General features: G+C 43.3%; 1 protein-coding gene across 1 annotated transcript in view; it reads left to right on the top strand.

The window, feature by feature from the left end:
• Positions 1-232: 232 nt before the first annotated feature.
• LOC146075358 (tetraspanin-15-like) overlaps positions 233-13,249 on the top strand; it is a 160,140-nt gene continuing 147,123 nt past the window's right edge. Inside the window, exon 1 of the mRNA XM_083184512.1 lies at positions 233-586. Coding sequence (XP_083040638.1) covers positions 407-586 — 180 coding nt within the window. The 5' untranslated portion in view covers positions 233-406. The remainder of the gene's footprint in view (positions 587-13,249) is intronic.

Here is a 13,249-nt window from a genome sequence, read left to right as displayed (position 1 = left end):
ACAAAGTACCCAATGAAATAAAATGTATTTACTAGTGCATAAAAAAAGTAACAGATAAAATAAATCCTGTTATTCCTGTGAATAAGGCATTTTAATCTTCTACAACACAGCTAGGGATGGAATGTGGTCATACATTGTAACATTCAGATTCTCCTCCCTGACATCTGCAGCGAGTGATACAGTCAGTGTGAGTGTCAGTGTGGGCAATGGAGGCTGTGCTAGGGGTCAGTCACCTCCCCGTGTATTGGACGCTACTGCACCAGACAGCAGCCCCCTTGTCACACGGCACCGGGTCACCTCGCTGGCCGGGCGGCCGGCATGTGCGGCGGACTGGGGCGGCTGCAGGTGGTGTGAGGGGCGGTGTAGGGCTCAGTGTCCCCTCCCTGTGGGATTTCTCCCTTTCCCCATGCGGAAGTGCTGCAGCTGCTTTGTGTGTGCATGTGAGAGAGACAATGCGCCGGGGAGCACACGCGCTGTTAGTGTCTATGTGACCACAGAAATGGCCCGGGATCCCAAATGGAGAGCCACCCTGCGCACCTACTACTGCCTCAAATTCTCCCTGTCCTTCTACTCCACCCTCTTCTCGGTAGGTCCCTGAGTGTGAGTGCATGATCATCAGCTCAGTGCTGGAAATGGCAGGCAGCAGCTCAGTGACAAATGGTGTTAGTATTATTACTATATTATTAGTATATACGTCAGTGTAGCCATGGAACTGCAGCACAGTGCAGTATGAATGAACGTGCAAATCTAAGCACCCTGCAATGTGTGTGCCCTTTACTATGGCTTATTATTATTGTAGTAATGGATGATGTGGGGGTGTGGCCTTCTCACTGACACAAAGCAGTCATGGCTCATTCTACAGCCTGTATAGAGATTCTGATGCACACAGGAGCACATCTCTCCAGTCATGTCAGCCAAGGGGTCAACAAATATACATTGTGTGTCCATATACAATACTGTACTGTTCATACACACTATTGCAACTGGAAGGTCTGGTCCAGTTATTTCCAAAGAGCTGAGCCCAGATTCTGTGCTGTATTCTTATTGCAGACTTGCACTGATGCGACTAATGATTAATCACAGATTTACTTAACATCAACTTTTAAAAAATCTACTGTACTTTTGACTAATTGTTGTTTGTGTTGGAAATCTTCAATACATTGTTGTTGTGTTATTTTTGGTATCTACAGATGTACTGACGCTCATTGTTTCCTCGCCAATCGCCATGTGCAATTTCCGTTGTGATTGGCACGATCCTGTGACCATGCACGTGCAACGAATTTGCTCTCGAGGATCATAGAAAAGCATTGATCAGCGATGTCTTATCGTGGCGATTCTGTACAATGGGTGTGATTTTGGCGCACCAAACAAGCACGTGTGGTTAGGTCGAGGCGACAATGAGCATGCTAAATCTGTATGTAATGTTTTACACAAGTTTTAATTTTTTTTTCTTGTTATACTCCTGTTTATTAATCCTGTTTCTCAATCCCAATGGCGGGAACCAAAAGCAAAAAGGACTCCGTTCTGTTTATGCAATTGTATGGTTAAACATAGAATTTGACGGCAGATAAGAACCACTTGGCCCATGGAAAACCACTTGGTTTTATGGATAATTATTTAACACTAGTTACGAGTCAAAATGACGGAACAATATAACAGTAATATCAGCACCGGCAGTTGTGGGTGCAAAATGGTGCAACACTTGAATTGCTCCGTTGGGTTTTATTATATAGGATGGTAAAATTGGACTAGGGCACAACATGAAAGGAAATGTTATGACTGTTAAGCCAGATACACTCTAACCGATATTTTATACAAGATCACTCATTTTGGCCGGTCTGAATGTTATAGTTTGTAATATCGCTTAGTGTGTCCGCTTCGTATCGATTGGCTAGTAATTATTAAAACATATTTTCTCAGATATTGTATTAGAACTGTTTGTACCCTGTGGAGGCTTGTAAATGAAAATTGTTAATATAATATTTTTAATTGAAAGTTTTTAAATAATATTTGTTTCTTCCGGTTCAGCGGTTGCTGGTTATGTGACGTCACTAATCAGCTGCTGTGCTTTACGCATATCAATTTAACTTCTCTGGAAAGTTTCACATGAACATACGACTTTAGAAATTGTGCACTTCGAACACTCTGGTTTCATCACTGATCATTTCCAGTTTTGCGGTGCTTCAATGAACTTGCTGTATATTTTTACAATTTAAAAAATATTTGTCTAGCCCCCTCTCAACACTGCCACTAGGGTGGCCAATCCCGGTATAGGAATCGGCGGGATCCCGGGATTTGGCCCTAAAAAGGCTGGGAATTGAATCCAGGGATTGGAGCTTCCAATCCCAGGATTCCGGGATTGGCCTGCACAAATCTAATATCGGGCAGCGCTGAGACCAGCTCAGACGCTGCCCGTCTGCTCCCAAACCCCGGCGCGCTGCTCTGCGGCTGCGTGCAGCGTGACCTGATGTCAGAGGTCACGCTGCGCAGCCTGTCTGCAGCTCCATGCCCACCCACCGCCCGGTACCTGAGCCATCACTGCTGCCCGGCTTCTGCACCGCCGGCCGCCTCCAGACCACCGCTGCCCCGGCTCCCGCACATCTGCCCGCCTCCAGACCACCCCCAGACGGCCCCCAATCAAAGCTGCCAGCCTCTGAACACCACTGCCCGGCTCCCGCACCAATGGCCGGGTGAGTGAGACTGGGTTCGGGGGTGACCGGAGGGCGACTACAGTTCGTCATTATATTGACAAACTCAATCCCGGGTATCCCAGGATTAGGCATTTTTCAATTCCCGAATCCCGGGATTGAATAAAACCCCTGAGATTGGCATCCCTAACTGCCACCAATGACCACTTTACAGCCCCTATAGTAAATGTGTGGAGGCGGAGTGTTAAAAATTCTACAGCCCCCACTCGTACAACAAAAATGTATTCCTTATAAACATTCTTATTTTTGCGATAGGTCCCAGCACTTTAGGCAGCTGCCTAATGGTAGATCCAGGCCTGTCTACTGTGGATGATAATTGAGGGTTAACCTTAAATGATTTTTATGAAATTCTAACAAACAATAATGGTGCCTACAAATGGGGCAATATCAGGGCATTTTCGAAGTGATATCAGTAGATCGCTTATAGAATTCCCCTACGTTGCTCCATGTGTAGGGGCCATAGCATGCTGGATAATAATCTCTTAATCGCTGGTCAAGGCCAGTGTTCTCACTAGAGAACACTGGCACTGACAGATTGCTCAGCACACAGCGCTGACACATTGCTGTGCGGCGTTATGTGCCGACCAATCTTTCTGAGCGAACGAGCATTGCTCAGGACGCTTAGTAAATCTCCCCATGTGTAGGCCCCTTTAGACTTTCTTTCTTGTCCAATTTAGAAAATTACACACATTTTCTGGTTGCTAAGGTTTATTGCTAATTTGTACAAATTGAGTTGCTAACCATTGATGTTATTTTGAAATGCTAATTTATAAAACTGGCTACAACTTATTTTTTTTTTTTGTTCCAAAAACTTTTTCATTATCATGTCTATGGGCATAGCACACCCACTGACAAGGATGCAGTACCTGTGACCATACATTTGTGATTTTCTTTTGCTGGTCAACCAAATGTACTGTAGCTCTCCTCTGTTTTTTTCCCCTTAATTAGAAAGTACAGTCAACAATCATTGTGATCACCAGTAAACTCCTCTGCCAGCTTTAAGCTGACCACTGAGGGTGGACATTCTATCCTGATCAGTCTGACCAGCCATAGATACTGTAGGACCAGAAATTGTATCAAGTAGATCCTTGCTGATGCGACAGAATAATTGTAAGGAACACAGGATTGGCTAAATAACTTCAACTTGAAAAACTTGAAAAAATAATATTAACTTAGGGTATTGCGGTCCTTTAATATCATGCAAGTACACAGAGACTCATAGCTTTCCACTGTAGCTAAAGATTTTCTTTGAAAGATTAGTAAATCTAGTAAAGGAAAATAAAAGTTCCTATATTTATATTTGCTTTTTTTTTTAAAAAACATTATACAATAACTTTATAAAAGAACAGGGAAATTGACAAAATTTTCAATGCCATACAGGAGACCAGGAGTCAAGAAAATATAACGTTATTTTAACTATGAAAAGGGTACAAGCAGTTTACACAAGGACAGGAAGTAACAAAATAACAATCCCCAAGGGTATAACTTTGTCACAAGTATAGAAGCAGTGACGTTTTGATTATCTCAACATGGGTCAATGACCTTACAACCAAGAACATAACTTCGAATGTAAGCTAAATAAAAGAGAAAGAGAATGTAAACTATAGAAAACAGGTGAAAAAAATATAATAGTTACTAGCCCGTCAAAATGACGAAACAACATAACCGTTATTTCAGTGCAGGCAGCTGTGTGCGCCCAAATATATATATATATATATATATATATATATATATATATATATATATATATATATATAAGAGTCCGCACTCAAGGTAGATTGTTGTCATAGGGGGTGCTCCAACAGATGAATGAACATCACAAGGATATAGAGATATATGAAATGGGCACTCACCAAGGTCTTAAATTCAACAAAAAGATTTATTCACGAAATGAAGATACATCCGACGTGACGTGACGTTTCGATCAAAGGATCGTCATCAGGAAAATGTCAACATAGGTAACAGATATCATTCCCAACCAACAGGCAACCTGGTATCCATCCATGGATGGATACCAGGTTGCCTGTTGGTTGGGAATGATATCTGTTACCTATGTTGACATTTTCCTGATGACGATCCTTTGATCGAAACGTCACGTCACGTCGGATGTATCTTCATTTCGTGAATAAATCTTTTTGTTGAATTTAAGACCTTGGTGAGTGCCCATTTCATATATCTCTCTCTATATATATATATATATAAGCACTCACCCTCCTTGCAGAAGGTTTTGGGAAGAACCGGCACACACTTGTAGAAGTCCAATGTAGATTTATTTAAGGCATGAGATGGTATACAGACACGGCCCAACAGCCGTTTCAACTGATATTCACAGTCTGATATTCACAGGTATAGGTGGTTGGCGCTGATCCGACTAGTGAATAACTTCACACAAGCGAGCCGCTGGTCCTCAATGAGAGGGGGGGCTGCCCTCTTAAAGATAAGGGATGAGGGGCGTATGAGGCCTGTGCTCAGGGTGTGTGTGTGTAGGAACTGGGTCTTGTCAGAAATGAGTAATAATATGCTGGGAAAAAGCAGTGGATCCCACTGTATGCTTTGTAATAAATCAACAGTGCATGTATGGGGATAACAATAGATTTATTGAAAAATCCCACTGAACAGTCTAAGTATAAAAGTGCTCTAAACACCATATACTGTACACATATGTAATTCAATACTGCAGGTGCAAATTGTGCGTTGATATAGGTCAAAGCACAATGAGAAATACAGTATGACTTATGTGGAACTTGTGCTAACAGGCAGCACAATAGGGGTGGTGGGGTAGCGATAGCTGGGGGTATAGTCACAGTTTCAGATACAGGCCGGTGGTGCGGGGGGCTGGTGTCCTGTACCCTCCCGCAGTGCACACTAACCTGATTGCGCTGATGGTGCTGCTTCCGTCCTTCCCGCTGGTCCTATCCCGCCGCTGGCTGGGTTGGCGCCGTGTCCGCTCAACCTGCCGGCTTCCACAGACTCTGCTGCATGCGAAACTTCTGGGTGCGGGTCCCGCGAGAACTCGGCACCTAAGTCTCAGTGTGCAGCGAGTACTGTGCGCTCGACTCCCGGCCGGGAGGAGACTGATGGGCTGTGTTGTAGTGAGTGGGGGCAAGTCCTCAGTATATGGTGTTTAGAGCACTTTTATACTTAGACTGTTCAGTGGGATTTTTCAATAAATCTATTGTTATCCCCATACATGCACTGTTGATTTATTACAAAGCATACAGTGGGATCCACTGCTTTTTCCCAGCATATTATTACTAATTTCTGACAAGACCCAGTTCCTAGACACAACCTGAGTGCAGGCCTCATACACCCCTCATATATATATATTAGCCTACCATAATACTTAGTTGCTATAGTGTAAATATAACCTTGTGCAACCATTATCTTGGATACCTGAGTAGGGAATCTAATATTATACCCTATCACCCAGAGAACACCCAAAATATGACCAAAGGCCACACCTTAATAAAAATCACACAATCAGCGATAGAAATTGGATCAAACGGTACTAAAACTTTGTTTTACATAATTTAAAACAAAGGTGTCATTGATAACGCAACTTGATAAGAGTTGATGATAACCTGCTTTGCATGCTTCCAGTGTGAGATCAAAGATGCTTCAGGTCATGGTCTGTAGATTTGGCCCCCAAACCCTACGCATTTCGTCCTTTTACATGGACTTCTTCAGGGGTACAGATTGAACAATGGTACAGTCAATGGACAAAATTTCACATGAGGTGAATCTCAAGCTCAGTGAGTCATATAATGGGAAAAATGTATCAATACAGTGGTACATACAATTGGAAATAATTGCACATGGAATGGATCTCAAGCGCAGTGAGTCATGTACTTTAAATCTCACAAATAAATGTACCTGGAGCAGCAAATAAAGTGTCAGTCTCCTATGTTATTTTATGCTCTACGCACATTTATTTGTGAGATTTGGCGTCATATTTCTGATAGTCATTCGGAACGTCCATAGGGTTGCTCAGATGATGTTGAGTCTTTTATACGATATGCACAGGTGTGAGAGATATTTCAGTCCAATCCACTGGATATCACACATAATACCCAGTTTTAGTATTTAGGTTGCAAAGGGACTAACTTTCAATTGAACGCAATTAACAACAAAAATATTGCATCCTGATTAAGCCATCCCCCATTGCCTACAACAGATGCTTACTACCTGCAACAACTATGGCCATTATGTTTATAAGAGGTGCTACTATTCTGGGCATTACAGTATATGTATAAGTGCTCTACTACTGTGGGCACTATGTGTATTAGCTGAGCTTCTACTGTGGTCATTATGTGTAAGCAGCACTACAACTGTGTAGCATAATATGAAAAAGGGACATTACTATGTGGTGTAATAAAAATCAGAGGCACTATGGGGGTTATTCTGGTTCACTCCTGGCAAATTTCTTCAGATGGACAAAACTTTGTGCACTGCAGGTGGGCAGATGTAAAATGTGCAGAGATAATTAGATTTGGGTGTGTTTTTTCTTCAAAGTGGGATCTATATTAGTGTTCATTCTAGCACCCGCTATCTTTGAAAACCCAAGTAGTTCCTGTTCCCTGCCTGGGGTGTCGCTGTCTGTTGTGGTGTTCCTAGCACAGGTCTGGTTTGCATATCAGTGCTGATATACAGACCACACTGCTAGAAGCACTACAGCAGATAGCGACACCCCAGTCAGGGAACGGGAACTGCATGGGTTTTCAAAGATAGTGGGTTCTAGAATGAACACTAAATATTGCAGTGTAAAAATAAAGCAGTCAGTATTTTCCCTGCACAGAAACAAAATAACTCGCCCAAATCTAATTCTCTCTGCACATTTTACATCTGCCCCCCAGCAGTGCACACGATTTGGTCCATCTAAGAAGGAATATTCCAGAAGGAGTGAACCAGAATAACCCCCTATGTGTGGTGTGGTGTGATGTGGTGTGATGTGATGTGAATAAGATTTTGCTACTGTGTGGTGTCATTTGAAATAGGGGTACTGTTGTGTGGCCAGGCCCCTTTATTGGGAGACCACACTCTTTTTAATCAGCACATGCCTTAGCACACACTCCCTTTTGTAAATTATGGGAGGGCGCAATTTTTAGTTTGCAAGGGGACGACGAACACCATAACACCGGCCCCGCATCCACCCTACTGAAATATAAGTCATAAGTACCAATTTGTTGCAATATATTGCAGGTTCCACTCAAACATTCGGATTGAAAATCTATTTGCTTCTATATGAAATTAAATTCAATGGGCAAATTCATATAAACTGTTCTAAAATAATGAGCATCTGCATGAAGAAACGCCAAAGCAAGAAGGGTAGTTAAAGGGTCTGAACATACTGTATTTAGGGCCAATTTACTCAGTCAAATATTTGTAATTATCCAGAGAGAAGCAACAAAGATTCTATTTTTCTTTTCATAAAACCACTTCATATGCCGTCTTTTTCGTTGGCTAGTTTACTTGAGCGATGGCCTCAGTAACCGCTTTTTTAATAGGCCGTCATCTGATGTACAAAACACTGTAAAAGGTAGCCATACTAAACAAATGGCACTGCTGTATTAAAACCCGTCCATTACAAAGAATTCCATCATTTCAAATACGCCTTTATAAATGGCATCTGAAAGTCGACTAGTACAGACTTGTAGACGGAAATGTTTATACTTGCATTTTCTTTTCATTAAAGGCTATCCCTTTCATTCTCCACGGATCAGTCTCATTATGTTGGTTGCTCCCTGCTCTGAGCAGGTCAAAGAAAGCATTAAAATAAGAGATTCTCGCTATCTTTGGTAGTCTCAAGTCTGTTCTTGTGAGACAGCGACCGCAGGCAGTTGTGTAAGAATCTGCTTATGGTTGCTTATGTTGAAGACTACAAATTTATACTGTACTGGCCTAATAAATATAACGAAATCTTGTACAAGATTCCTTCCCAGACTGCGCCTGTAATGTCATGCTTGGGTGCCCTTCTAGGGGATTGCACACCCCAATATAATAGAAGGAAGTCAGGTAGCACTCCAAGGCTATCAATATACTGCAAAACTCTGTGCTTTATTCAAACAACGGGTTTGGGTTTCCCCTTCCTCAGTACACACGTCCACTTCCGTCCATGGGAGTGTTGTGTATGGGCCAGATACCCAGCGAATTTCAAATGGTGACAGCTCTATAAGTTTTTGCTAAAATTTTTCACTGTTGTTGAATCCTGAAGAAGGGCATTACATCCCTAAAACATTGATAAGTAATAAGTAAACCTCTACACTCTGCCGCCTCTACACAGTATGCTACATTGGGGGTGCTGTCCCCTTAGGCAAGCCCATTGGGGTGTCCTCCAAGGGGCTGTGGTGGACCCTGGTAACATGCATTAGAAATCAGGCGGCACTCAAATACTTTTTTAGGCAAAGCAAAACATGTATTACAAACAACAAACACTTCAACGTTTCGGGGGAGAGTTTCTGATGAAGGGGAAACTCTCCCCGAAACGTTGAACTGTTTGCTGTTTGAAATGCACGTTTTGCTTTGCCTCAAAAAGTCTTCGAAGGCCGCCTGATTTCTACTGTTTCCCTGTTACCAGGGTCCACCAGAGCCCCTTAGGAGGGCATATATATATATATATATATATATATATATATATATATATATATATATATATGTGTGTATATATATATGTTACTTATAGTCAACTGCATGCTATTTCCCTTAATCATGATGGCCATTATGTAAGCTGGGTACTTATTTCTCGGTCTCGTTAATAAAATGCTTATGCACTAAACAATATTGTTAACTATATTGTTCAGGAGCCAAAGACGGGGGGGTCAATAAACACCTGCAGGAGCGTGAGTCGTGAACTATATTGTGGGTGCACAATAAATGATAAGTAGGAAAATATTAAAGATATTGTTATCATGCATATCGTTTAGAAAGATTGCCTATGAACATTGGAAGCTGTAGCTGATGATGTATAAAGAGAACAATAGAGAAATTTAGGGAGATTTTCCGGATCAAACTCTAAAGGGAGTTTCCAAATGCACGATTTGGACAAGAAGTCAAACAGAATGTTCTGCAATAGACTTTTGAAGTGAGAATGTTTTACTTGAAATTGAGACTGAAAGAAACTTGTGAGGTGCGCAAACAACTGCGCCTGGTAAGGGGTTAGTGAGTCCTCCAATAAAGAAACAAGAGAAAACAGTGTACGAAAACCGTCCCTAACCCTTTTTCCTTTTAATATAACAGCCAGCGCTGGTACACTGATTTCTCATGGTTGAGACTGAGGGGGGTATTCAATCCCCTGCCGCTATTTCCGACGGGGGAAATAGCAGCGGCCATCTATTCAATGTTGTCTTTCCCGACAGCATTGAACAGGCATCACAGCAAAACATGGCTGACTTTAAAAGCAGTCAGGCTCGTTTTATCGAGAACGGCCGTGGATTGTGGAGCTCACGGCCAGATCTTGACGATCCACGGCCGTTTCTCATGGCCACATCCTCTTTTTGGCACTCGACAGACAGGGACTGTTGAGATGCAGTTGAGCGGACCGAGGTCGGGACCGGGTCACGACTGTTAGGCTGGCCCGTCAGTCGACACCCGGGATTAAATACTGCCCTGAGTATTCGCTCTTCCACTAAATATGTGCTATGTGAGGCCCATTGGCTAATCCCAGTGATACAAACTCTTCTGCAGCCTTTTGTTTTAATCCCCATAGTGCCCTGTGCTAAATCCCTTACTTCTTACCCTCCACCTTAGAATTTCCTCACCTTCCCCCAATCTTTCCAGCATAAGTGATAGATTAGACTATTGGCTGATTGGGAAATATAGGATTATTGTCTATATAGGCCACACATGCAGTTGTCCAAAATGGAAGAGGCTTTGCAGTGCCTTTGCTTTTCTTGTGCAATGTTGAGATAAGCCCTTGCACAGACCAATAGGCAGTGGCGAATTTTCCATTAGGCACATGCTGCATGTGTCTAAGGGTGGGACTTGGGCTCATGTTTCATTACTGTAAGTCTAAAATGACCAGTAACTACAAAATACAGATGGAACAGCTCTCAATGGAGCTGCTCTTGGCATTAGTGTCGCCAATCGCCGCTGTGCACCATCCGACAGAAGAGGGCACGTGCACGAGATGCTCACACGCTCCTTTCTATTTTGGTGCTCGCTGCCGGCTCGCCGCTACTCCCTCGTCTCCCCTGAAGTCCTTTGCAGCCCCCACTCGCCCTGCCCATCTCCCTGAAGCGGAGACGGGCAAGGAAGCCGCTCCCCGCTGATGAGGACGCACGTGCGTGTGAGATGCTCGCATGTCCCCATCAGATGGAGATCCTGTCTGCCAGCATGCGCCAGCTCAGGACATCTGGTGATCCTGCTGGCTGGTTGACAGGCGTTGCCAATAGGAGCGATATTCCGACTACATTTCCAAACATGCCTTATCCTACTGATATCGGTGAGAGTAGGGAGAATTACCAGTGCATGGCCAGGTTTAGCCTGTACCCATGAAAAGGAGAGTATCATTAATTCACATGTATATTGCAACAATCTATGTTCCACAAACTATTTTGCAAACTTTCTTGGCTTTCTAATAGATGTTGGCCGCAAATATTCTTCGTGACAACCATCGTTAAGATGCTGGTTTAAATACATTATTGGTTTAAAGTCCGTATCTTTCTGTTCATTCTGATGAAAGTTGTGTTAAGAGGGCATTAAAACTCCAAATAAATTGCACTGTGTGTGTGTGTGTGTGTGTGTGTGTGTGTGTGTGGTTTATTTGTACATAGCAGGAAACAATAAACTTTATGTGAACAGCTGAAAGGAAATCTAAACCACTGCGCCACAAGACTCCCTGTTACATGTTGAGCAGCTTAGATTCACATAAAAAACTTTATTTTCGATCCTCTTCTGTGACTGCCATCAGCAAACTGACAGCTTTGTAATATTGGTGGGCTGATAGTAATTGCATTTGACAAGCATTCCATAGTTAAGGGTGTCAAGTCATGCAAGTGTGAATGGCAGCTTCCCCCACCCCGGTGCACAACGTCAGTTGGTGCGTGGTTGAGAAGTGGAATGATAGACATGTTAATGTCATCTTTCTCTCTATTGGTTACACATCTTTTCCATTCAAGCTGCCGGTTGGAGTTGGTCCAGAGACTTTGAGAATGATAATTTTTCTCACCTGCTAAGTCCTTGTTGTTCTTTTTACCATGTCCTGCCAACCATGGCAACCGCAGAACAGGGCAGATTCTTTTTATGCTGGCTGACAGGGTTAGCAAGGCATAGTGAAAGAGCTGCATACTCCTAGCAGTTTAGAAAGATTGGCCTATAACCTATAGTTACAAGATTTTTTTTAATAGGCACGGATAGTGTCCACAGTGCTGCGAAACCTAACATAACATAAGTACACTAGATTTAAGTTGACATATAGGAACAGCAAATAGGAATAACACCAACAGGTAGGGTAGGATGCGGGCAGTGGTAACTCACTGTAAGCCAGTTCCCATGATAAGGTGAGAGTGCAGCATCAGACAGACAAGGTAGTACAAGGGGTAGAGAGCTTACATACTAAAGGCCCCCATACACTATAGGATCGATCCTAATAGTACCGAAGAGTGCGAGTTGCAGTTCGGGTGCCTTTTGAAAACGGCACCCGAATTAAGCCGATCTCGCACCCCTATGGAGGTGCGAGCACTTTTAAGTGATTTCAGTCCGCCGTAAAGTACGCCCGGTGCCGTGATGATTCGCTAGTGTGAATCATCCGCACCTAATAGGCTAGACCCCCATGTGATTTCTCCTACGGGAGATATTGCATCCAATTCCTCTGGAGCCGCCCAGGACCCTCCCGGGGGCAGGATCACACGCGGCCTATCTGCATACGATGTATCGCAAGCGATCCCTGCTCACTGCCGCTGCGGGGTGGGATCTGACACAGGGAGCAATGTATGATCTCCAGGTCCAATCTGATGCGCACGGGACTGCGTATCGGATCGGATTTCAGACACATTCTATTTGAGTCAAGTCGATTTCACCCGATTTCTTGGCCTGATCTGCCGCAATCGGACCAAAATCGCATAGTGTATGGGCACCTTAAGAGAAGGGATGAACTGTTAGAGGGTAAACTAGTCAAAGGGAAAGGGAGGGAGAAGCACGTAGAGCTTTTGCAGGAAGGATGTGTGCTCATGTGAAATACACTGTCATGCTTCTATAATTTAATTTACTGCAACCCTCAAATGCACAAGGAATAAGGATCCTAACCTGATACTGGACAACAGCTGTGTTGCCATACTGCCTTAAGTACAGTGACCAACTGTGACCCTGAAGAAGGTTCAAGACGGCCTAGTATGCACCCTTCATTCCGATTCGTCCCAGAGGTTCTCAACGGGGTTAAGATCTGCACTCTGAACTGGCCAGTCCATCCGGGTTACCGAATTTTCTGTAAAACCGACTAAAACACAGCACCACATCATAACGCTACCATCTCCATGCTGTACTGTATCTACTGTACCCTCTGGCATCAGACAATATCCTGGCAATCGGCAAACCCAAACACATCCACG

The sequence above is a fragment of the Crinia signifera genome, chromosome 4 (assembly GCF_055691185.1).
Source record: "Crinia signifera chromosome 4, ASM5569118v1, whole genome shotgun sequence".
In the NCBI taxonomy this organism is placed as follows: domain Eukaryota; kingdom Metazoa; phylum Chordata; class Amphibia; order Anura; family Myobatrachidae; genus Crinia; species Crinia signifera.
This window is presented reverse-complemented; position numbering and strand designations above follow the sequence as displayed.